Raw genomic sequence first — 27,354 nt, 5'->3', positions numbered from 1 at the left:
TTTTTAGTTATTTAAGACAGTAAGGGAAGACCAGTCCTTGTTGCTCCATCTTTTCTAGAAGTGGAAATAGTTTGTTCAACTTCGAATGTCTTAAAAATTTTCCTTTCTAAGGTGCAATCAGTAAGTATATATTGAGACAGGCCCTGTCCCTCAGCATAAGTTAATATATCCCACTCCACTTGACTGAAGTCACAAAACCCTGCCTCTATAGTAAACAGCCAGTTTTCATTTGCATTTTATTTTTTAGACAACTGACCAGGACAGAGAATCCTACTCCCATGATGTTTGTAAGGCTTCTAGTATCTCAAAAGCTACTGTAAGCATCTTTAAAACCGAATTAATTTCACTAAAAAAGGGAAAACCCAAAAAACACACTGCCTTCAATACCGACTCGCAGTGATCCCATAGGGTTTCCAGGGCTGTAAATCTCTACCGAAGCAGACTGCCACATCTCTTTCCCATGGAGCCACTGGTGATTTCCAATCACTGACCTTTTGGTCAGCAGTTGCTTTAACCACTGCACCACCGGGGCACCTACTAAAAAAGGGAATGGTACATAAATAAATACTTGGAAATGAGGAAAACCTAAGATACTTATTTTAGGTTAGAAGCCAGCGGTTTAGAAACTAACAACTCTTTGCCTTGGTTTTAAAGGGAGAACTCTAACTCTCCCCTGCTTCACAGCAGGTCAGGTGATTCCCAGGAAGCAACCCAGGTTTGGCCTCCTTAGCTTGAGGTTCCTGTCTGCTGGCTGTGCCCTACTTCCTTTGAAGAGCTCCCTGAGCAGGGCACGGGCAAAGAACATTGAGGTAGGTGATTGAGGAGCATCTTGAGTTGTCTTTCATCTGTTAGAAAGTAAAACAAAACACTTTGCTACTGTGGTGCATGCTGGCCCACTAAAACCTCTCCAGGATACTGGTCTTCTAGATGCTCCTCACTCTCTGGTGAGACCAGGAAAGGGCCTTGCAGCAAAGTGATCTCAGCTTCACAACTGGTTATCAGCTTTGCTAAAATTGTAGATTTTGCCATGTAATGCTGCTTTAAGAGCTGGAAAGATATTCCTGAGCTAAGGAAAGTAAGCAAATAATCCATCAGAATCCTTCAGTGGCCATGAGGATGAATGTATTAATCTTAGCGGAAAACAATGGAAATTAAAGTGGCTTCGTATCACTTTCAGAATGACTATTGCACAATTTAGATCTAATTTTTTTTTTTTTAAATGAGAGAACGGGGAAATACAAACAGTACCTGAAGCCGTGTGAAAAATGTACCAGGAGCTTTAGCATGATTGAGAAGGGCAGGATCTCATCTTGGTCAGAAAGGATGAAGCTTATTTATAAGCGCATAAAGAAAAGCAAGGAATCTTTCAACACGAAAATCAGAGTTGACCTCTTAGAAAAGGCACTTAGTTTGTGTGCACTTTGAACCTTTGGCTTCTTGTTGAGGAGTGCTGTGGCTGTTCTAGCTGCCTGCTTTGAAAGGCGTCCAGCTTGTTAGCAGAGTGGTGTGAAATGCAGGTGGACCCTGCCCCCTGAGCTTTTTTGCAAGCCATTCCCTCCTGACTGCCCAGTTTTTCCATCAGCAAATAATGGCTCATTACCATCTGCCACATGAAATATTTACAATGATTTTTAAAATTTCTGTATTATAGTATCTTTTGAGTGGTGCTTCTGTTAATAGAGTCTTTCCATATATTAGGTAATTTTACATCAGACACCAAGTTGAGAAGGCATCACACCTTTCTTGCAGATGAGGAAATGGAGACGTTCCAGGGTCAAGAAAACCTTTCTTGGTCACCGTTCCAGGTGCAAGGACCCAAGCAAAACCCCAAAGCTTCTGATTACAAATTCAGCGTTCTTTTTGCTAGAATGTGCTGCCTCCCTCCAGGATTGGTGGAAGACCCTAGGACCAGTCCTAAGGCTAATGCTTTATGATTGTTTATTTGCTCTTCTTCACTCAGCACTGGCTGTACCAAGTTGTGTTTGCATGCAGTTTAGTGTTAAGGTTTCTCATAAAGGCTGCAGGGTCTATCTAGAACATGACACTGGCCAGGAGGTTACGAGAATGCCAGTTGTGGTTTCTCACAGCTTCCCCATTACTGCCCAGTGTCATTTGGTAGTTACTTTGCTGATTATTGCAAAAAGAAGCACAAATCACTTCCCTTAATGCAGAGAAGGGCAAAAGGTTGCTAAGAAATGTTCCCGGGGATTGGTCCTCATGGCTTTACGTCTGGAAGGGCACCTGATTTTACAGTGTCACCTAGGTCATCAGAAGCAGAGAGGTCCAGAGCATCAGACTTCCAGAACAATTACAAAGGTTCTAGTAATTGCTGAAATGGCTTTTATTAGAGTACTGTAGTGGTTGAGCCTTTTCAGAGTTTGTTAAATTACAGATTAAATAGCAATGACTTTTTATATCACCAAACCATTTAAGAAAAATCAACACTGATTCGTTTTCTTGAAAAATATAAAAAGCAAATTGCCTGCTATCTCCTGCACTGATTTCCAACCCCCCCCGCCAAGTAGAATGAAATTAGAAATTTGAATCAGATTATCATATATTAGGTATTATTATCTTCTGGTTAATTGACTTCTATTAATCAGTATTCTAAATACTAAGTAAACCAGAGCAGTGCAGTTTTGATAAAACATAAATGATATTAAAGGGTAAGCAGGAGAACTGGGTGGGTTCTCCTACCTGAAGGATGGTGAAGTCTATTTTCAGCCACATTTTACTAGCTGCTGACAAGTTGACCCTGACTCCCGGCATCCCCACATGTGTCAGAACAGAACTGTTCTTCGTAGAGTTTTCAATGGCTGATTTTTTGGAAGCAGATCACCAGGCCTTTGTCCCAAGGCTCCTCTGGGTGGACTTACACCTCTAACCTTTTGGTTAGCAGCTGTCTAGAGCACCCAGGGATTCCTCAGCCACATTTAGTTCTTATTTATTCCCAGAGGGTCAAATGTGGGGGCCCTGTGAACCTCTATGGATCAGCACCTTATAAAATTTACTTTTATCAGCAGATTAGACTTATATTTTATAGTAAATGCGTCCTGTACATACACCTCAATCATTGCACTGAATGTACTATTTTTAATGATTTTCCCTTTGATACTGTGAACTAATGCTCCTATTCAACTTTGTAAACCAAGACCTGGCACACAGTAGGCACAATTTAAAAAACTGTTTTTGATGTGACTCAAAATCATATAGAAAAAAGAGAAGTACACCAACATTTAAAAATTTTTTTTTTTCAACTTTTCACAAAGGATTTGCTGTAAGCCTGCAAGTCATCTTGTCCAATCCAAAAGCTGTATTTAAGCGCCATGGGTCCCAGCCAGGGATGCAAGAATCTGACTTTCTAAAACAGATAACAACAGTTGAAGAACTGGAACCAAAAGCAAGCAACTGTACCAAGGTATTCACTTCACTTGTGGTGCTTGGCCTTGTTGAGTATCAGCAATAAGAATGTGGCTACCCACAGTATTTCCCTTCTCTTTAGGTTCTCGTGTGGCACACTCGGACAGAGAAGGTTAATCTAGCCAATGAGCCAAAGTACCACCTGGACACAGTGAAAATTGAGGTATAAATTGAAGTAGCAACTGATGCAATTTGCCTGGCAATGGATATGGAAGAGGATTTTGGAGTTTGGGCTGCAGAGCATTCAGGTATTGTTCATTTTACTTCAGTACAACAGCCTTTATGGTCATCTGATGGACATCTGTACAAACAGAGCTTGCTGGTTAACATAAGCTAATTGGATGGTATGAGATATGTTTTGTCTTCATTTATTTTGCATGTGTCCCCCACAACCAAACCTCTTTGTACAGTACAGCTACATGACACTGCAGGACACCATTCTGGAGATCTTACATACCACCTCCCACCCCGATTTGGCCCTGTAGAACTGAAAAGGTTTTAGAAACAGACGACAGGTATTTTGCCAGCTAACTGTTCCTGATTTTCAAACATTAAGTAGTTTTTGGTAGGCTGCTGGCAGTATATATATTACAGGAAATAAAATCCACACAAAAAAGGGTCTATGGATTCATCTGTTTAATATAGGGAAATAACATTTTGTCAATACTAGGCACCATAAAATGTAAACACAATTACTGTCATAAACCTGGATATACCTTCAAGAATTGAAAGTGGCTTTGTTGTAGTTACCCTGTTTGCATACAGTGCAGAAAAAGGTCTTCACGTTAGCACTATGTTTGTAAGAAGAGATCCAAATCATGAGAAAGACAGATAAAATTTGAATTCTTTAAACATTTGTCAAACTAAATTTATAGTAACATCCAGGTTTATCTTCCTTTCACTAGCCACGTTCCCTGTTAAGCACATCATCATAACAACAGCACAGTGAAGTGAATGATGAAATAAAAGAATTTTATACACTAGAAAACAGTGCTCAGTTATACATTACATTCTATTTATATGATTTAAACATTTGATCATACAGTACCTTCCTACAGGATTACTGGCTAATTTGGGGGTAGGGTTTTTACTGTTAGAGGTATTACTAACATGATAACTACTTCCCTTATATGCAAACATTAGAGCTATAATTTTATTGAGAGTAAAACTGATTATGCAAGTTGACTGAGCAGATTTCTCAAACGAATGTGGTTTAGGAAATCATGGGAAATATGAGCAAAGCTGCCCTTGACATAAGATGGTTTCTCAACCTGCTTTTCACCACATCAAATTTAATCAGTACAGACCAACACGGTCAATCAGGTAATTCTTAATATGAACGAATGGGAAAAAAAATATGTACATGAATAAACAGGGGAACTAGATGCATTTTAGCAAGGAATGTCAGATGGTAGTTCTGGATGAAACTTGTATTGCATTTTTCACTTCCAAAGTTGTGTGCTGAGAGTCTGACCCGATGAGCTTCCAGACCATCCTGCTGTTGTGCTGGGGGGCTGGCCAAAACCCACTGCAGGGTTTGCACTGTTGATACTCATGCCAGCCATTTGCTGATTCATCTGTGAAACATATAAAAGGCTTAGTTTAAGAGGCTTACTTCACTTTTAATTCTTACTTCTTTAGGTACAGTTAGACATTGTGTAACAAAGTTGCCCTATCTTATTAGCAGCTGTCTTTCATAGAAGTTCATTAATAGCAATGACTACGAGTATTTCTCATCAGTGTGAAAATTAGTCAAAGCACTGGGGTAGAATCAGACTACCATACAATTATTTCTCTACAGGAAGCAAAGAGCTACTTCTGTGTTATCTTCTTCAACTTTTTAGCGCTGTCATAAAGTGATCTCAATCGTACTATAGTTATTCACTTTCTAGGCTCAATGTCTTGTCTCCAAAGATTAATTAACCACACTGAAAAAAGGTACCAAAGCAATCTTTCAGTACAATGATCTGGGTACATGAGTATGTTATACAGAACAAGTCCGTTATTCTAACTTTCAACTATCCTAGGATATTGTGCTTTAACTACTAAGGATAAGGAAATTTTAGAAAATAGAATGCTTCAAAATTATTCCTATGATATGCATATGATAGATATTATTCTATCTTCATTAAAGTCTTAAAAGGCTTTATATACTTTATATTTTTAAAAATGGTCATAAAAACATACATTTTTTTGCTTACCTAACATCTAAATTTTTTATATACTATAAAATGTAAGATTTGCATATCTTTCTTTTCCTACAGTCAAGTATATATCTTAACCGTTTCCCTGTTTTTCACTTAACTTCTGAGATTGATAAGGAAATGTGAGACGATTTACCACAAAGTACAGAGCGGGTTCAAAACCTGTGCTTAGGGTTAGATTGTAGTCTTAATAAGGGTTAGATTGTAGTCTTAATAATAAAGTTCATTTAATTTGCAATTTTTCGAAGATACTACTAACGTTAACTATATCACTGATAAGGCGTGTCTGAAGGGTAGGTAACCTGAGCTGGGTGCACTTCAGCATACTGGCCACACCAAAGCTGTTACTGACATTTGGCCCTTATAATTTTTGAAGGAATATATTCCTTTAAATGGTGACAGCAGAAACAACTAGGGGCATTCATGGGATATACAGTCATTAGTAATTGCTGTAGACCATTCCCTGAATGTTCTCAAGGTAAAACAACTGGCCAAGACAAAGATTACAGAAACATTGGAAGAACATCAAACAGGAAATACCAAGGGAAGAGGAATCTAGAGCCTTCCTCTATAAAAAGTCAGAACAGCACTTAAAATGGATTTGCAAGAGGTTAATACTAAAATGTCCTCTTCGGGGTTTAAATTAACTCAGAAACAGGACTTTATAATATGAAGGGTATGTTTGAGGCAGATATTGACTTGTTCATACAGGAATTCTTAAACCAGTGGATATTCTTTTTAAACATGAAATAAGCATAGGATAAGTAAAAAAAGAAAAAACTTTATACAAAGGTTTGGAATAAAAAGAATCTTTACAAATCCATGGGTAGTAGTAGCCACATGACATAGAGAACAGCCTAGATTCCTCACAAAATAGTGCTTTGAGAATGAAGCTGAATTTTTTTTCTAAATGAGTGAAAGTTACAGAAAACCAGAACATGAGTATAGGTTTGTCTAAGTAGACTACGAATGTACCATACTATTATTGGGCTTTAAAGCTTAGTGCTAATTCAAAAGGTAGGAGAAAAGGAATTTTCAAGATACCCAAGATAATTTTAGCTGTTACAAATGGGGGACGTTCACCATTACAACTGTGTTACAATCTGAAATGAAAAATGGTTAACTTTTTTTTTTACATAATAAATATAGGGACAATCACAGATCATTTGTCTATTTGATAAAACTTCATTGTATCTGTAGAAAGTTTTGACCTTATACATTACCCCTACTTAGTTCTCTCTGCTAGTTCAGTAGACTTACATACAAATAACACCATTTAGAAAATAAATCTGGTTTGTGGTTTCTTTGATCTGGGAGAAGTTGGAGAGTAAATAATCCCTACCTGTGACAGGCTCCACTGGGGCTGCTGAGTTTGCGGCAGACCAAACTTACTCTGGGATGCACCCATCTGTCCCACCATTCCTCCTTGCGGCCCAGCAACATTTTGAGGAAGTGGCATCACACCAGTTTGTGCACTTCCCATAAACCCATTGGGCATGGGCATGCCCACCATCATGCTTGCACTCTGTCCCATTACGTTTCCCATAAGGCCAGGAGCTGCAGGCACAGGTACGCCCATTGATGGAAAACCTTGAAATGCAGGCGGTGCTTGTGAGGTAAATGGTATATTTGCAGGCCCCATAAACATACCTGCAACATAATCATGAACAGAAAATGGGATTATTACATACAGCTGTACTCACCTCTATAATCACAGCAAAAGGAGTTTTGTCTTTCTGAACTACCCAGAGCAAAAAATTTTAATTCTGTCTGGATGTTCCTACTGTTCAGATCAATCTAGCCCTCAGAGCTGGCTATTTCCAGAATGCAGACAAATCAACTATTAGCCTGAGCAAATTTAGGAAAAATAAATCTCACATAGTAGCCACACGATTCTGAAGACCAAACTAGGTAGCATGAGGTTACATGTTGTTTCTGCTGACTTTTACCACTATCAAATATACAAGTGAGAGCTGACTGTATCTGGCTTTAATGAAGCAGATTATATATATGAAATGCAGCTCATTATTTTAGAGGAAACGGCCTGACAGATATTAAAACTGTGTTAACAATAAATCTTACAGTGCTAATATTAAAGTTATAAAATATATTTCAAAGGTTTTTGGAACCATGTGATAATTCAGACTGCTTATTGTTTACCTACAGAGAAAATATCATACTGTACTCAAAGTTACAAACTTCACACAAATCAAATTTCAATAATTTTTCAAATTCATGTCCTCTAAGTTTGTGAAACTATTTAAGTGATACGTGAATAGCTTGTTAATTCTAAATGAATAAAGTTTTGTGAATCCTGTGTGTTTTTTAATTCTAAAGCTTCATTTGTTTTTTCGCTATGTAAATGGCAGTAACAAAAGCACCCATTCCATAGAAAATACAGAGAAGAAATATAATTGCTACTTCGAGGATATACTTCTAGTAATGTCACTGCAATTCACTGAGAGTAGATTTCAGGAACAATCACCAGGAGTATTCTGCTGCTGAATGGTCCCTGTACCATACAGAGATAAGATGGAGTCTTTGGAGAGCTGTTTCTTTGTGGATTCTTCTGCTTTTGTAGTTTGCTCAGTGAATAGGTCAAGATCCCCCGGTGCTGTAGACAGGGGGGCAGCTGCTGGTACAGTGAGCGTCCCCTGAGAAAAACACCAAAAAACAAGCTGTCGAATTCCGCACAGTAAAGCATAGCTCATCCATTACTTAAGATCCAAATTAAAGTTATGAAACTGAACAGAAATCAAACAACTGAAGAAAGTAAAATGGTGACATTAAAGAGGATCATTCACAAATTTACATAAAACATCTAAGTTAAATGTTCAGTGTTTTCTTAATTTGAATTTGTTAATATAAAAGAGGTAGATCAAAGCTCTGTCATAATAGGCTGTGTTTACCTGCTAGGCAGATACTGCTTTCTTTCCTCACGTCCAGACCACACTGGGTTCAACAGCAGGCGTATGGACCTGAGATGCCCCAGCATCTCCCTCCCTCAGCGACTACAGCTGAGGGAATTGTATCCTTTGGGACAAAGAACATTTCTACAGTGACGCGGACTGCAAGAGGGTCCTGCCATGGCTGATGGAAAGGTTTTGGCTTTTTCAAAGCTGCATTGGGAGATTTTTATGAACTATGTTAAGACCAGTTTTAACCTCAACTTTAGAATGCTTCTAAATTTATCCAGGAATTAAGTACAATAAAAACCTCGACCACCTATACTATCAGCCATAACCTATCCTCCATTTTTTGGAGAAGAGAGCAGATGAATACAAATATACATGCAGATATTTAGTATAAAATTTTTTAGCTTAATCTCGTGTATCCTGCACACAGATGTACAATAATGATAATCTCACTTAATGATCTCTGCAGTCATTAAATAAGAATATTCATACTTGTTTTAAGCAGGGAAAAAGTTGCATAGCAATGCCCTTGAATAAAATGTATCCAGGCTAACAGTGAAGAGGCAGGAGGTCACAGAGGCTAAAAGCACATGGGCGCTGGAGCCAGCCTGTCTGGGCTAGAACCCTGGCTCCACCATTCACTGCACATGTGCCCTGTGATGTGTCACGTAACCTCACACTCTGTCTCTTCTAAAAAAACAGGGATAAAAAGATTATGACCTTACAGAGTTGCCTATGACCAAGAGAAGGGCTTTGCAGAACAGCAGGTCAGTGTTACATAACAAAGCAAAAATTTATGCTCAACAAGAGACTTCTCCAAAAGAGTAAAAAGAGAACTTATCTCACAAGGGTCTAATCTCTAAAATTTATAGAAAACTTCAACACAACAACAAAAAAAGGGCAAATAATCCAATCAACAAATGGGCAAAGGAAATGAAGAGACACTTCACCAAAGAAAACATCCAGGCTGCTAACAAACATAAGAAAAAATGCTCATGATCATGCTAGTGATTAAAAAAAAAAAAGTGATTAGAGGGATGCAAATTAAAACTACAATGTGATACCATCTCACTCCCGACATCACCAGCACTAATCAAAAAAAAAAAAACAAATGCTGGCGAGGATGTGGGGGGACTGGAACTCTTATACACTGCTGGTGGGAATGTAAAATGGTACAACCACTATAGAAAATGGTATAGCGCTTCCTCAAAAAGCTAGAAATAGAAATACCATATGATCCAGCAATCCCACTCCTAGGTATATACCCTAAAGAACTAAGAGCCATGACATGAACAGACATATGCACACCCATGTTTACTGCAGCATTATTCCCAACAGCAAAAAGTTAGAAGCAACCTAAGTGCTCATCAACAGATGAACAAGTTAAACTGTAGTACATATACACACGATGGATTACTACACAATGACAAAGAATAACAACAAATTCATGAAACATCTCACAACATGGATGAATCTGGAGGGCACTATGCTGAGTAAAATAGTCAACCACAAAAAGACAAATACTATATGAGTCCACTTTTATAAAGTAAGAACAAAAGGTTTACACCTAGGAAAAGAAAAATAAAGACTCTTGGATGGTTACTAAGGATGGGAGGGGAAGGAAGGGAAAACTGCCAAAGAGGTAGTAGATATGAGTCAATACTGGTAAAGGGAAAGGCAATACACAATATGGGAGAAGTCAGCACAATGTGACCAAGGCAAGAGAGGACACTTTGAGATGAACACAGCAATAAAGAACTACGGTAGCTACTATACCATAGATAATCCTGCAACAATGGAACCAACAAACAATAATCTACAAATTGATACACAGATAGATATGCCAAGAGGTGAGGGAGGGACTAAAGGAACACACCCACCGGCAGACACAGGTTCAGAGGTGGAAATTTCTAAATACATGACTGTAAGTACTCTTCATATATTAATACAGACAATAGAGCACACAAGTGGCATAGTCAGGGAAACCTTTAGACATAACTAAACATCTCACGGGATGAAGTTCCCAGGATCGAAGGCAAAGGACTATAGACTCAGGGGATATCTGCATCAATTAGCACAACATAGTTCTTAAAGACAATGTTCTACATCCTACTTTGGTGAGTAGCATCTGGGATCTTAAAAGCTTGCAAGCAGCCATCTAAGATACAAATATTGGTCTCTTCTAGCATGGAGCAGAGAGGGAAAAATACTGATTACCCAAGGGAGCAATCAGTCCAAAGGACTAATGGTCCACATGGACCACAGCCTACATGACCGTGAGACCAGAAGAGCTAGATGGTGCCCAGCTACCACTACTGACCGCTCTGACTGGGATTATGATAGAGGGTCCCGGACTAAGCAGGAGAAAAATGTAGAACAAATGATCAAATTCACAAAAAAGACCAGACTTACTGGTCTGACAGAGACCGGAGGAACCCCCAGATTACAGTCCCCAGACATAATTCTAACTCAGACTTGAAGCCACTACTGAGGTTCACCTTTCAGCCAAAGATTAGGCAGATCTATAAGACAAACAATAACACACGTGAGGAACCTGCTTATTAGATCAATCAAGTATACAAGATCAAACGGGCAACACCTCCCAGGAACAAAGACAAGGTGGGAGGGGACAGGAAAACTGGATGCAGGAACATGGTGAACCCAGGACAGAAAAGGGAAGGGAGAGAGTGCTGACACTATGTGGGATTACAGCCAATGTCATCAAACAATATGTACAAATTTTTGAATGAGAAACTAATTTGCTGTTAACTTTCACCTAAATCATAATTAAAAAAAAAAAGCTAATTCTGTTACAGGGGCGAATACAACTGTCACAATTTCAATCCAAAAACAATGTTCCAAAATTAGATGTCATTAAAACAATAAACTGTTATTCTGCCAGCTACTGATCAAAATGTACACAGTATGATGGCCAGACTAGCCCGTCATAAACCCAGGAAATACATGACCCCTCCCCTTGTCATGGTGCTAGTTACACTTAAGAGTTAAATGAAGTCTACATTATCCTATTTGCTGCTTTAATACTGAACAAAAGGTGAACTACACTGAAGCCTCAGACCAGGTGTCTAATTCTCCAAGCAGTTACAAAGCAACTTTCATATCCCAGTGGAATCTAAAGAAGTCTAGCAGATACAGCAGCCTCACTAGAATGCTAAACAAAAATAAATTGCTTTTTATACTCAGTTTGTCAGTTACTCTAAATATTTCTCTCTAAAGGCTACAATACTAGAGTTAAGACAATTCTTTTATTGTCATATGCACGCTTGTGCCTGGACATATTCACAAGGTAGTTAATTAACTGAAACAAGTATAGCAACACTTAGTCCCTCTTTGTATGTGCTGGAGGAGGGGCAAAGCCATAGATACAAACACTAAAATTGTAGACAATTTTGAAAATGATCCATTAAAACCAATTCATAAGAAATCTATGTTTTCAATTCTAGTGGTAACTATACAATGATTATAATAATAGTAATAAAAACCCACTGCCACTGAGTTGATTCTGACTCACAGTCACCCGATAGTACAGAGCAGAACTGCCCCATAGGGTTTCCAAGGCTATAATCTTTATGGAAGCAGACGGTCATATCTTTCTCCTGTGGAGTGGCTGGTGGTTTTGAACTGCCAACCTTTTGGTTAGCGGCTGAGTGCTTTAACCACTGTGCCACCAGGGCTCCTAATAATAGTAATAAATGTGTAAAAAACATATGTAATTAGTCTCCTTAATAAGATACAGGCTCTTACTAAAGCGTTCCATCCAAACAATTCAGATTTGGGTCAGTTTTTCTAGAGAAAAAGATATATTTTTCCCTCAAAAATCATGTCATACTGAAACTAACTGGTTGTTTATATTTTTAAAGTATAAACTGAAAAAAGAATTTTTAAGTTGCATGCATTATTTAAATTCTTAAGGGTAACCTATGTTCTGAAAGTTCATGTATTTCACCTTACTGAAATTTCACATATTAAAAGGGCAATTTGAAAACTCCTCACCATTAGTATTTTTAAACTTTTAGGTCCTAATCATTAAATTACTGCTCTAAGTAGTTAAAATAATTGCTTTTTTAAGAAAAAGGCAAGGTAAGTTTTAAGGCTAGCAAAACTATTTTCCGGAAAAGGAATCAATATTTTAAATAGAAAAATAAACTTTCTACGAACTAGGAAAAGAAATGAGCCCTGAATCTGCTAGAATTTCTTATTTTTGGTTTTCTTGCAAGCAGAAATTAACACAATCTAGGAAATGGTGCAATGGGGCAAACGGAACTACTGGTTTCCAGTCAATATTTACAAACAAAACCTACAATTTAAAAACCTCAAAAGTAAGTGACCTTGTTGATCTCAGGCAAGATTGAAGTAGTCTGAGTTTTTCCACTTGTTCATTCTAAACACTGTTGTTTATCCCCTGCCTAAAGATTTAGCAAACCTTTTCTGTAAAGGGCCAGATGGTGGACTATTGTGGGCCTACTGTCTCTGCTATAATGACTCTATTGTTTTTGTAGCTCAAAAACAGCCACAGACTATACATAAAAAAATGGGAATGATTGTGTTTCAATAAAACTTTATTTATGAAATCAAGCTGCAGGCTTAGTTTGCTGGTCCCTGGCCTAAAGAACAGGAGGCTTTCAAGTCAATGACTGCTCAGAAACGAAGTTTTCAAAATTGAAATTTCAAAACTCTTCAAAAAAGGAAATAAGCAGTGACCATGTATGACCACATTCTTATCACATACCTGAGCTAGAGGCATGACAGTCGTGGGTAAGGGATTAGAAATCATTGGCCCAAAGATGTCCAGATCATCATTCAGGGCTGGCATCGTGGTTGTGTTCCCATTGGTTACTGGTGCCTCGGCAGGGCCATCTGGAAAGACCATAGAAACTTGTTTTAAAGTAGAATCCCTTAAATTATTTGGAACATGGCATTATTTTAAAAATTAATATATGAATGGGATAAGTACAAAAGTTGATACAGTATGTTTCCCTTCTCTTCCAGGCCCTGATCCCTTTCCCACAGAAACCATTTCCGGTTTTGTTTACTCTCCCAGAATACTCTTTACTCACACTCATTTTTACAAATATATCCAAACCTCCTCCTTTTTAACACATGGTATAACACTGTCCACATTATTCTGCATCCTTATTTTTAACAGTAATAGAAACTTTTAAGTGCTTCTTATGTACTAGGCACTGTTCTATGTACTTTACACATATTAAGTCATTTAATCCCTATAACCTTATGAAACAGACACTACTTTCTATGAGGTAAGTGACTGAGCTAGAATCAGACCATGCTCTTACAATAATGCCTCTCTATAAACATGTGTGTGTGCACACATGTGCACCTGTGTATTTTGGAGATCCTTCATATCATGTATACCTACTTTTTAAATAAATTTTAATAATTTAAAATATCTAAAATGTTGCATTTTAAAGTCACAAAATAAGGTAGAAGAAAACTGATAGGAAAAAAAACAACAACACTATTTAAACTGGTTCTATAGTAAGCAAAAGGAGCCCCGGTGCTGCAGTGGTTACATGCTCAGCTACTAACTGAAAGGTCAGCAGTTGGAACCCACCAGTCAGCTCTGCAGGGACAAAGATATAGCAGTCTGTTTCAGTAAAGAGTTACAGCCTTGGAAACCCTATGGGGCAGTTCTACTCTGTACAATACAGTCACTATGAGTTGGAATCGACTCAAGGACAGTGGGTTTGGTTTTGGGCTTTTTATAGCAAATAACCATACAACTCCAAGTAAACCCTTTCTTTATTCAAGGACGACCACCTTCAATGATGGCAGTACCAAGCCACCGAGCTCTACAGGGAAACGGACTCCAGTAGAGTTTTTAGTTTATATATTAAAAAAATGTTCTTAGTTTATATCTGCTTTTTACTTACATTAGGACAGAATTTACAAGGTGTATGTGGTGGGGTGGGAGTAGGGTGAAGGAGAGAGAGTTCTAGAGAACGGAACATCTCACACAGCTTGGTCTTCAGTGGCCAAAACCAAGTAATACTTTAGAGCACTGCAGCTTCAATCTCTTGGACCTTATATTCTACTTATCTTCTATTTTAACAATTTACAATCTTGCTTACTCTCTCTCTGACAGAACATCCATACACTCCTCGAAGGCAAGTCGGTCACCTGTAAAGCCTCTTCGGTATTAATAGGCCGCCTTGGGACAGAGTAGGTACTCAAACATTTGACAAATTTAATGACATCAAGGACATCATCCATGAAGAAAACAAGAGGTCACTGAAGAGACAGGAAAGAAAGAAAAGACCAAGGTGGATGTCAGAGGAGACTCTCAAACTTGCTCTCGAATGTCAAGCAGTTAAAGCAAAAGGAAGAATTGATGAAGCAAAAGAACTGAACAGAAGATTTCAAAGGGCGGCTTGAGAAGACAAAGTAAAGTATTATAATGACATGTGCAAAGAGCTGGAAATGGAAAAAAGGGAAGAACACGCTCGGCATTTCTCAAACTGAAAGAATTGAAGAAAAAATTCAAGCCTTGAGTTGCAATAGTGAAGGATTCTATGGGGAAAATATTAAATGATGCAGGAAGCATCAAAAGAAGATGGAAGGAATACACAGAGTCATTATACCAAAAAGAATTAGTCGATGTTCAACCATTTCAAGAGGTGGCATATGATCAGGAACCGATGGTACTGAAGGAAGAAGTCCAAGCTGCTCTGAAGGCATTGGCGAAAAACAAGCCTCCAGTTAATTGATGGAATATCAATTGAGATGTTTCAACAAACAGATGCAGCACTGGAGGTGCTCACTTGTCTATGTCAAGAAATATGGAAGACAGCTTCCTGGCCTACTGACTAGAAGAGATCCATATTTATGCCTAGTCCCAAGAAAGGTGATCCAACCGAACGTGGAAATTATAGAACAATATCATTAGTATCACACGCAGGCAAAATTCTGCTGAAGATCATTCAAAAACAGCTGCAGCAGTATATTGACAGGGAACTGCCAGAAATTCAGGCTGGTTTCAGAAGAGGACGTGGAACCAGGGATATTATTGCTGATGTCAGATGGGTCCTGGCTGAAAGCAGAGAATACCAGAACGATGTTTACCTGTGTTTTATTGATTATGCAAAGGCATTTGACTGTGTGGATCATAACAAACTACGGAAAACACTTGGAAGAATGGGAATTCCAGAACACTTAATTGTGCTCATGAGGAACCTTTACATAGATCAAGAGGCAGTTGTTCGAACAGAACAAGGGGATACTGATTGGTTTAAAGTCAGGAAAGGTGTGCATCAGAGTTGTATTCTTTCACCATACCTATTTCATCTGTATGCTGAACAAATAATACGAGAAGCTGGACTATATGAAGAAGAACAGGGCATCAGGATTGGAGGAAGACTCATTAACAACCTGCATTATGCAGATGACACAACCTTGCTTGCTGAAAGTGAAGAGGACTTGAAGCACTAATGAAGATCAAAGACCACACAACCTTCAGTATGGATTGCACCTCAACATAAAGAAAACAAAAATCCTCACAACTGGACCAATGAGCAACATCAAGATAAACGGAGAAAAGATTGAAGTTGTCAAGGATTTCATTTTACTTGGATCCACAATCAACAGCCATGGAAGCAGCAGTCAAGAAATCAAAAGACGCATTGGGCAAATCTGCTGCAAAGGACCTCTTGAAAGTGTTGGAGAGCAAAGATGTCACCTTGAAGACTAAGGTGTGCCTGACCAAAGCCATGGTATTTTCAATCGCATCATATGCATATGGAAGCTGGGCAATCAATAAGGAAGACCGAAGAAGAACTGACGCCTTTGAGTTGTAGTGTTGGTGAAGAATACTGAATATTCCATGGACTGCCAAAAAAAAATGAACAAATCTGTCTTGGAAGAAGTACAACCAGCATGCTCCTTAGAAGCAAGGATGGAGAGACTGCGTCTTACATACTTTGGACATGTTGTCAGGAGGGATCAGTCCCTGGAGAAGGATATCATGCTTGGCAGAGTACAGGGTGAGCGGAAAAGAGGAAGATCTTCAATGAGGTGGACTGACACAGTGGCCGCAACAATGAACTCAAGCATAACAATAACTGTGAGGATGGCTCAGGACCAGGCAGTGTTTCGTTCTGTTGTGCATAGGGTCGCTATGAGTCGGAACCAACTCGACGGCACCTAATAATCATAATAAGGAAGGTCTACCACCGGCTTGATATTTCTAGCACAATGCACAGAAATTCTATGTTTCTTCTCTTTTTCAAAGTATAACTATAGCGATTGCTATCTTTCAATTTCAGTGTCAAGCTTCAAAAAAAAAAAACCTAAAAAACCAAACCTGTTGCAGTAGAGTCGATTCCGACTCATAGAGACCCCATAGGATAGAGCAGAACTGCCCCATAGAGTTTCCAAGGAGCACCTGGTGTATTCGAACTGCTGACCTTTTGGTTAGCAGCAGGCATAGCTCTTAACCACTACAGCACCAGACTTAAGTTCAGTGAATCACAAAGGATTATCATTAATATTTACCATTAATATCAATGAATAAATGGTCACAAAATATTTTCTACTATTTAACTTGTAAAACAAGTGTCTGAAACCCAAATTAGCTTTATTTGGAAGATCTCAAGTGTGATTATATTTAAAATCATTTTCAGTGATACCATATTTTTGAAACTACAAAAAAGAAGTTAATATATTTACTGTGTATCTATATATGTTACATATATCATTTCTATATCAAGCACCATGGACAATTTTAAGGTGAGATAATCAAAGTGCATGAATTATTGCAAATTTATAATACATACAATTTGCAGCTTGTAACTGAGAATTTAGAATTATAAGCTAAGACACATCCATCAATTAAAAGAATTAAAATATGACTCATAGATGAAATTTTTTTATTTCTAACCCTTTGAAATGGCAACATTTATTTTAAAGATGGACATCTTAAAATGATTATGATTTTATATATATGTGTGTATACACACAATTTAAACCCACACACATACAATTTAAACTCACACACACACAATTTAAACCCACACACACAATTTAAACCCACACACACAAATTTAAACCCACAAACAAAAGCACATGTCCTCCAAAACAAAAACTACAACAAAAGAAACAAACAAAAAAAGCTGACAAATTAAGTATAAGCAACTATTTCCAGTTTTACAGTTAAAAATTTTTTTGTCCCTTTTTCAAGCAAGGGCAAACACTAAAAATGAGGACAAATTTATGAAAAAAACATAAGCACAAGAAAATACTATCATTATCTTAATTTTGTCAGTGAACTGACACGACAATCTAGTTTACAGAACACCTATGTGCCCAGGATGCACTGTGAGAACCACAAGGTTCACCTGCTACAGACAATCTGTTTTCATTACTTTCATGAACTGTACACCTTTCAGAAATTTTAAATCTATTCTAAATAGTACATTATATTCTACTCAGAATATTTATATTTTCAAATCTAAATCCTATTTGGCATCTGTTGTTGTAAGGTGCTGTCAAGTCAGTTCCAACTCACAGCAACCCTGTGTACAACACAGCGAAACACTGTGGGTCCTGTGTCATCCTCACAGTCATTATGCTGGAGCCTATCGTTGCAGCCACTGTGTCTGTCCATCTTTTTCACTGACCCTCTACCAAGCATGACGTCCTCCTCCAGGGATTGACCCCTCTTGACAACATGTCCAAAGTAGATGAGACGAAGCCTCGCCAACCTTGTTTCTAATGAGCATTTGGTATCTAGTAGTACATTATCTAAGGCCTGGTGGTACAGTGTTTAAAGCACTCGGTTGCTAAACAAAAGGTTGGTCTTTCAAACTCACCCTTGTCCTTGGGAGATTTATAGCCTTGGAAACCCTATGGGGCAGTTCTACTCTGTCCTAGAGGGTCACTGTGAGTCAGAATTGACTCCATGGCAATGGGTTAACGAGTTCAATACTTTATCTAATCTGTAAAACAAAATACAACATATTATTTAGTTTTTTTAAGTCTTATTTTATCCTCACATCCATTAGGAGTGCGCATATGACTAGTGAAAACAATGTTGTTCTTCTTGTTAGCCACCATCGAGTTGTGACCCCAGGCACAACAGGATCGGACTGTTGTGATCCAGAGGGCTTTCGCTGGCTGATTTTTCCGAAGTAGATCACCTGGCCTTTCTTCCTAGTTCACCTTAGGTCTAGACGCTCCAATAAAACCGGTTCAGCATCAGAGCAGCACACAAGGCTCCACTGACAGAGGAGTGGCGGCTAAGCTTGTGGCGCCTTGGCTTGGAACTGAACCTGGGTCTGCAGCATGAAGGGCAAGAATCCTACCACAAAGCACTACTGCCCCCAGTTAAAAGGAAAAAATGCTTGTTTTGTGCAAGGCCTGAAAAAATGCATATGTATATACACACGTACACACCTATGTGTATTCATCTAATCTTTATAAAAATGCTGAGTTGTTACTGTTAGCTGCTGTTGGGTCAGCCCCCCCATTCCTGGTGACCCCATGCAAAACGGAATAAAATGCTGCCTGGTACTGAGCCATACCCATGATCGGTTGAGGATCAGACCACTGTGCTCAACAGGATTTTCGTTGGCTGATTTTGGGGAGATTGCCAGGCCTTTCTTCTTAGCCTTAGTCTGGAAGCTCCGCTGAAACCTGGTGAGCATCACAGCAACATACACACCTTGACTGAGGCTGGGTAGTGGCCACGCATGAGGTGCAGGGCTGGGAATTAAACCACCACTACCCCCAATCATGGTATGAATCAGGTACTATTAATCATCCCCTTTTACAGATGGCACAGAAAGTAACAAACTTGTCCAGTGTCACAGAACTAAAGCAATAAAGTTGTAACCTTATTCATTTTTTATTATAAAAGCAACACATCCTTGTAAAAGATTCAAACCATGCAAAAATGAATTAAAAATCTCCTACTATGCATTTTCTATGCTTATAAACATACGCTTAAAACAACCTATATAGGATCACACAAAAATGGTTTTCTTTACATAACGTTGCATGTGCGTGCATGCGTGCAGAGTGGGGCAGGAGGGGGTTGCATTCTATGGCATCGTATGGACCTATAAGCTGGAAACCCTGGTGGCACAGTGGTTAAGAGCTACGGCTGCTAACCAAAAGGTTGGCAGTTCAAATTCACCCGGTGCTCCTTGGAAACTGTATGGGGCAGCTCTACTCTGTCCTATAGGGTCACTATGAGTCGGAATCAACTCAACGGCAACGGGTTTGGTTTTCTGGTTTATAGTAAGTTACTCAGTCCTTTATTAATGAATATTTAGTTTCCAGATTCTCACCATTACAAAAACAGAACAATGTACATGCAAGCTCCTTAATACGAAGTTTCCACACCTTTCCTTCACTGCAAGGAACCTGACTTTCGTTTTTACCATCACACTATGAATAGCTCTCTTCTCTCATTCCTTTTTTTTTTTTTTTTAATTTTTATTTTTGAAACTGACCTCTTGAAATGTCAAGCAATAGCAAACACTAAAAATAGGACAAATTTCTGACAAAAATTTGGGCTCTCTTTGTAATGACCTGCCATGGTTAATGGAGCTGTCATGAAAGTCAACTCACAATGTAAGTCTGAGGGGCTTTGAAATCCTTCAGAATGAGACAGTGGAAATACCTTCTTCCAAGCCCGATCAAGGCCTTTTTCTGCTTCATAGGGTCCAGCCTCATGATGGGCACAGGCGACTCTTCTGTGCTCTCACACCCACAATATGTCTACCTTCTTTTCTCTCTACCCTAGTCTTCTCCCCACATGATCCATTAACAATGGCTTCTGGATTTCACCCACATCAATTTTCCTTGTTACAACAAAAGCTAAGCATCTGCATAACTGCTGAAAGGCAAATCCTTACACAGATGAAAACTTAGCCTTTTAAGTTCAGTAAAGACAGTCCCCAAAGTTTTAAAATATTTCATAAGTATTCTCAGTAAGTTTCAATATTTGCTACTTTTACTTATTAAATTTGGCTTGCTAAAAACATTAAAAAAAATTTTTTTCCATTCATTTTGAAGGTCCTGTAAAGTCATCATACAGGCAGACCCCAGGTTGTAAATGTCTGACTTACAAACAACTCATACTTAAGAATGAACTGCCATGATGCCTACTGTATTAAAATTGAGTTAAATAGTTCACAATAACGAATGCACACACTACTTTGTGCCACTCATGAAAGCATGTTTAAGGTGTTTTAGTGTATTTGGAAGTGTTTCTTAACAGTTTTATATGCATAGTAGGGTAAACTATATACTATCTACTAAGATAATATTCAACTAACTGATGCTAAATAAGAACCCTATGTACCTGTTCTGACTTACCTATAAATTCAACTTAAAGACAGACTTAGGAATGGATCTCATTCGTAACCTGGGGACTGCCTGTATATAATATGGTGTTTGCACAGTGTCCAAGCCACATAGGGCATCTCCTTCCATTACCTCCAGTAACAGAAACTAGGGCACAGACAGAGTCAAAGACGTGCTCACTGTCACTCACCTCATTAGGTAGAAAAACCTGCACTAGAACAGTCTACTGATTCCTATGTTAGCACTCTTTTCTTTAGACCACATTTCTCCAGAAGCCATTTAATTTGTACCCAATTACAAAGGAATTGCTTAAAATTTTGAAAATAAAAACTAGCTCTTAGTTTACAGTTATTTGTACTGAGTTAGAGAAGCAGTGACACAAACAGTCCAAACCTCATTCAGTGTCACACCACACTTATGACTCTCCCACTCCACTTCTCTTACACAAAGCCCAGCATCTCCTCAATTTCCAGTGAGGGACACAGGCTGACATGGTCATCAATGAGCACAGTAGGCTGAGAGAAGCAAATATGGGATATAATTAACTCTGGGTCAACAAAAAACATTTTACCCGTCACTGGGCACATCCTTTTGATCAAGGGCTCAATAACAGCACTGTCTAAGCAACAGAATGCCAAGATGTTGAAAACATACAGCTTTTTAGATAAATAAAAATTAGGAGGAATACAGCTTATTCAAATTAAATAGTTTAAACAGTGTAAATCACCATAATCTAAGAAAAAATATTTTAATCGGCATGACACACACACATACACACACACCCACCCACCCACCCACCCACCCCCTCTCAATAACCCAATAAAATGAGCAATCCAGACAAATGGGAACCTTCTCTTCCAGGGTGGAAGGAACCTCCGACCAACCCACACAGTGGCTGTCTGTAAAAAAACTCATCAGAATTCACCACGAACATGTACCTCAGTGTGGTGTTCCTTGCTTGGTGGGAGTAGCTAGAAGCAGGAGGCAGCAGCCCCCTTTAATCAGTAATGCAGAAACAATGGTTGGTGGACAATAAAAATAATGGGAGATTCAGAGTACAAGGAAAGCCTAAGGCAAACGGAAGAAATTTGGCTGGGGATAACATCATAAAGAATGATAATGAAGCACAAAAGACCCCTTGAAAAGGCAATGAGCAAACAAAAGAAATAAGGACAGCACAATAAAATGAAAAAGGGATTTCAACCTTAAAGGCAAGGCATCAAACTTATAGTTAGTAAGCTGTAGATAACTATTTTCTTTCTACATGTTGCCTTAGGATGCCAGGTTAGCATTTTATTTGGGAAATGTTTTAAACAACACACATAGCAGAAATGCTACCATATACCAGAAAAGGTTAAAATGTTTTGATTTTGAGCTAAAGGAAAAAACGTGTTAACATCAGTGCACATCTGACATGAACATCCGGCATACCAGCATGCATTTACCGGCCTAATTCACATGATGACACTGATGGATGCTTAGAAAGAAGGTAACATTTCAAATATGACAAAGTCTTGAAGGCTAGTCTCTATCATCTAGAAATCCTCAATATGGTAAGTGAGCCTGCTGATCCTATTAACTGTGGCTATACCATAACTCATCTGACACCAATAATCCAAATAAAAAAAAATTAATTTTTTTAATACCATAACTCATCTGATACCAATAATCCAAATAAGCAAAAGGGTAAGCAGTATATATGCCTAGTGTCTTCCTCTTTGCCCTTTCCAAGTGTCTTTGAATGATAATTATAAGCCAAAAACAAAGAAGAATACTTTAAAAGCTCATATTTATTTAAGGTGTATATGACAGATATTCTGCTGTGAAGATTAAACTGAAATACTCCACATCGCCTCTGAAGGAGAGATTATTTCAAGAGAGTTTATGCAGTACACCTAGGATTTCAACAGAGGTCTGGCTGGTACACCTTGAAAACTGAACTGCTAAACCAGTTTTCCTGGTGGCATATCACCCCTAAAAGCACCTATTGGGGAGCAGCCACCTTTAATATCCAACCCGGGCACAGTACTTGGTCCCAGCTTCCCTTCTGAGTGAATGAATGAATGAAGGCTGAGCCCAGCTCCACTGCAGGCTGCACCACCCATTTGTCAGTCAGGCCTGCTGCCTTTACCTCCCAAGTGCTTCTCTAATCCAGGAGCTGCTAAGTGGCAGCCTTCCCAAGTGCTTTATCCTTTTTTATTTTTTAAATGGCATTTGAGTGCAATTAGATGGGACATTCTCCCGGTATGCTACAGGCTTCTCTACTCAATACTGGCACCACTGTCACAGCCCAGAACCCTTGCCCAGTTCCTGATGCCATCATGAAGAGAGAGTGCAGCTGCCTCCCCACTAGTATTCCTGGCCTAAGTCCTTCTTCTGCAGACCTGCCTCCCTCACACCGCTGCCAGATTTTCTTTTTACAGTATCAATCTTTAAATGTCAAATTCTCTTAAACAAGTCTATTGGCTCCCACATGCCTACAGGGTCACATCCTTGGAGGATCACACAAGCCCCTTCCTTCTGTGTCTCCCAAGCAACCTTCCCGATCTTTACGCCTTGCTACCCTACCCGCCACCTTCCACTCTCCTTACCCTCTAGTCTAATCACACCCAACTCTCTACCACTGTATATGCCAGGGCTTTCGTGACTTTACAGACGCCTTTCCTTTTGCCTGTAGCAAAACTCCTGTTTGCTTGTCTTTAAAGGCCCACCTCGCTTTCTTGATAAGGCCTTTCTTCTAAGGAAAATTAATCTCTCATTTGTGCCTCTGAAGCATTTGGCTCAAATATAACTACATGCATTACATTTTAATATATCATTTTTATCTCTTTGCCTCCCTGTAAGCTGCCTAAGGGCACATATCGTGCCTTATTACCTGTCCACTTCAAGACTGAATTTAAAGCTTGGCACAAAGCAAACGTTCAATCAATGACTGATGAACTTAAATGCTTTCTAAACACAAATTATGGATTTCTTAGAGACAGCACAGCCATGGTGGAGAACAATTTTGAGGTGACCCCACTTTTGTTCTGATAAAAAGTGAAATAATGACACTATTTTGAACAGTACCAATGACCTCCTGGTTACACATCCCCCTTGAGTCCTCGCCCTACTTTACCATCACCACATTTAACCCTAGCTGATCCCTTTTCTTTGAAAATCCTGCCTTGCTATGTAGGACCACATACTTCTGGAAGACTCTGCATCCACTGCTGTTGATAACCTTTTCTGGTTCCACTTCCTCTCCATTTTCACGGCTACGGCTTTCATATTACTGCTTGCCTAGGATATCACAACTGCTTCCTGACAGGAATGCCTACACCAGGCTTCCTTTCTCCAGTTCACAGTGAGGCTGGAGGACACATTTCTGTATCAGTGTCTCCAGAATTCCTCTGACCACAGCTTGGTACATCATTGCTGCCACAGTACCACACATGACTAGTTACACATGGGTCAGTCACCTCCGCTAACCTGAACAATCACCTCCTTGGCTAGAACCACATCTTACTCTCCTACAGATCTGTTCCCAGTGTGCTATCAAAAGCTGTCTGCTAAATGATAAGATGCAGATGGCTTTTAAAGCATAAGATGTTCTACAAAGGTAAGGCACTAATATCTGTATATGCCTATTTTTTCCAACTGCTATTTGCTCTATAAAGGACTTCTATAACCCATTAGATTTTACTTGAAATAAGTCTGCACTACAATAAAAATTATATTTGCTCCTCCTCTGGCTAGCAGCAGAAAGAAAATTAACCTTTGAATTGAGGAAAATACAATCTAAATCGGGAATCTTATTATTATTTCAGATTTCAAACTGAATTCTTGTAACCTAGTCTCTTACATAATCCCATCTCTTCCCTCAGCGATAATTCTCTGTCTCCCAGTTTCCAGACTGCACTCTTACCCCCAACTTGCACTACTGTACACACACACACAGCCGCATTTTCTGGTATTTACTAGAGTTCCATGAACTCTGCTGGTGCTCAATAAATATTAATTGAATTCATTCTTTACTTGAATGTCAAGAGGCATTAGCTGGTCATAATCTATTTGCACAAATAAAAAAAAGTCAAAGAGCAACATGAGATTTTATGCATTACTAATTTAATCTAGTTTAAGTCAGATAAGAATGTGATAAGTAAATGGTTTTTATGTTTTTCATTACCGTTTTTGACTGAGTGTGAACATTCAGCCTTGAGTACATTCTTGCTACAATGAAAGCTGCCAAGTCTAATTCTTCATCGGTAACTACTGAGGCGTCATCCTAAGAAGGAATTTAAAGTGGAAATGGCATGGATTACATAAGGCTGTTTCCCTAAAATGCGGTGAGGCTGTCCTTATCAGTAAACATTCTTCTTAAAGCTTTATAAATTTCCATGTTATCGCTTTTATTTTCTACTCAAGAAGCCACTTGAAGCTTTTTCCTTAATAAAAATGTTATTTGAAATTCGTTTGTCTTAAAACGCATGGCTTGCTTTATTAAGCAAAATAACAAACTCCCATGTATCTTACTTTGAATACTGAAGTTTCAAAAAAATAGGTACCTGAGAGTAAGTGGAGCAATTTAAAAAATAATTTTTCTTATTGCTAAATAGTTGGTACTTTGGCTGACTTACTTAAAATGACAGAAAACCAAAACACTGAACCAGCTGCCGTAGAGTCGATTCCACCTTAAATAAGCTGATCTGAATCCTCTTGCTGTTTTCCCCCCTTTACAAGCCCCTATCACGATGACAGCCACTGTGTTAGATGAGGGAAATCTAATTCTGTGCATTCCTAGAATCTGGCCTATTTTTGAGCATGGGATTCCCTTATGAATAAGTACTAAAATGCTGTGTAAAGGGAAGCCTAAATGTTCAAAAGTGGAGACAAACTAGATTTCTTTGAGGCCTCCCAATTTCGTTTGAAAACTCAGTTCTTTCGTTGTTGTTCAGTACCATCAAGTCGGTTCTTTCTCATAGTGATCCTATGCACAACAGAGCGAAACACTGCAGGGTCCTACGCCATCCTCACAATCGTTGTTATGCTTGAGCCCATTGTTGCTATCACTGTGTCAATCCATCTCCTTAAGGGTCTTCCTCTCTTTTGCTGACACTTCACTTTACCAAGCATAATGTCCTTCACCAGGAACTCGTCCCTCCTGATAATATGTCCAAAGTATACGAGACAAATTCTCACCATCTTTGCTTCTAATGAGCATTCTAGCTGTACTTCTTCCACGAGAGTTTTGTTCATTCTTCTAGCAGTCCATGGTATATATTCAGTATTTTTTGCCAACGCCATAATTCAAAGACATAAATCCTAAATTCTTCTGTGGTCTTTCTTCTTCACTGTCCAGATTTCACATGTATATGAGGTGAATGGCTTGGGTCAGGTGCACCATAGTCCTTAAAGTGACATCTTTGCTTTTGAACACTTTAAAGAGGTGTCTTGCAGCAGATTTGCCCAATCCAATACTTCTTGTCTGTCATTTGACTTCTTGTCTGGTGCTTCTATGGGCATTTATTGTGGATCCAAGTAAAATGAAATCCTTGACAACTTCAATATTTTCTCCATTTATCATGGTGTTACTTATTGGTCCAGTTGTAAGGATTTTTGTTTTCTTTATATTGAAGTGTTGTAATCCACACTGAAGGCTGTGGTCTTTGATATTCATCATTTAAGTTCTTTCACATCCTCTTCACTTTCAGCAAGCAAAGTTGTGTCATTTGCATATCACAGGTTGTTAATGAGTCTTCCTCCAATCCTGATACCCCGTTCTTCATATACCCCAGCTTCTCAGATTATTTGTTCAGCATACAGATTTAATAAGTATGGTGAAAGGATACAACCCTGACACACACCTTTCTTGACTTTAAACCACACAATATCCCATTGTTCTGTATGAATGACTGCCTCTTGATTTATGTATAGGTTCCTCATAAGCACAAATTAAGTGTTCTGGAATTCCATTCTTCACAATGTTATCCATAATTTGTAATGACCCACACAGTTGAATGCCTTTGCACCGTCAATAAAATATATGTAAACATCTTTCTGGTACTCTCTGCTTTCAGCCAAGATCATCTGACATTAGCAATGATACCCCTCGATCCACAATCTCTTCTGAATCCAGCTTGAATTTCTGGCAGTTCCCTGTCAATGTACTGCTACAGCCACTTTTGAATGATCTTCAGCGAAATTTTACTTGAGTGTGACATTAATGATATTGTTTGATAACTTCCACATTCTGTTGTATCACCTTTCTTTGGAATGGACACAAATATGGATCTCTTCCAATTGGTCAGCCAGGTAACTGTGTTCCAAATTTCTCGGCAAGGACAAGTGGTCATATCCAGCGATGCTTTAATGGAAGTATCTCAACTGATACTTCCTCAATTCCTGGACCCTTGTTTTTTGCCAATGCCCTCAGTGTACCCTGGACCCCTTCCTTCAGGGTACCTGAATATATGCTACCTCCTGATATG

At 38.8% G+C, this 27,354-nt stretch overlaps 2 protein-coding genes across 6 annotated transcripts in view; one reads left to right on the top strand and one right to left on the bottom strand.

The window, feature by feature from the left end:
- B3GAT2 (beta-1,3-glucuronyltransferase 2) overlaps window positions 1-4,060 on the top strand; it is a 50,784-nt gene extending 46,724 nt beyond the window's left edge. Inside the window, exons 3-4 of the mRNA XM_049895367.1 lie at window positions 3,270-3,418; window positions 3,503-4,060. Coding sequence (XP_049751324.1) covers window positions 3,270-3,418; window positions 3,503-3,589 — 236 coding nt within the window. The 3' untranslated portion in view covers window positions 3,590-4,060. The remainder of the gene's footprint in view (window positions 1-3,269; window positions 3,419-3,502) is intronic.
- Window positions 4,046-27,354, bottom strand: part of SMAP1 (small ArfGAP 1) — a 207,306-nt gene continuing 183,997 nt past the window's right edge. For 3 of the 5 annotated variants that reach the window (XM_049895313.1, XM_049895320.1, XM_049895329.1), the window contains 4 exons: window positions 13,290-13,417; window positions 8,110-8,278; window positions 6,967-7,274; window positions 4,863-4,997 (listed from right to left, as the gene is read on the bottom strand). In XM_049895313.1, coding sequence (XP_049751270.1) covers window positions 4,863-4,997; window positions 6,967-7,274; window positions 8,110-8,278; window positions 13,290-13,417 — 740 coding nt within the window. Of the gene's footprint in view, window positions 4,998-6,966; window positions 7,275-8,109; window positions 8,279-13,289; window positions 13,418-27,354 lie in introns of all 5 variants that reach the window. The other 2 variants (XM_049895294.1, XM_049895303.1) reach the window with 1 other exon arrangement.

Source organism: Elephas maximus, chromosome 1 (assembly GCF_024166365.1).
Source record: "Elephas maximus indicus isolate mEleMax1 chromosome 1, mEleMax1 primary haplotype, whole genome shotgun sequence".
Classification (NCBI taxonomy): Eukaryota; Metazoa; Chordata; class Mammalia; order Proboscidea; family Elephantidae; genus Elephas; species Elephas maximus.
This window is presented reverse-complemented; position numbering and strand designations above follow the sequence as displayed.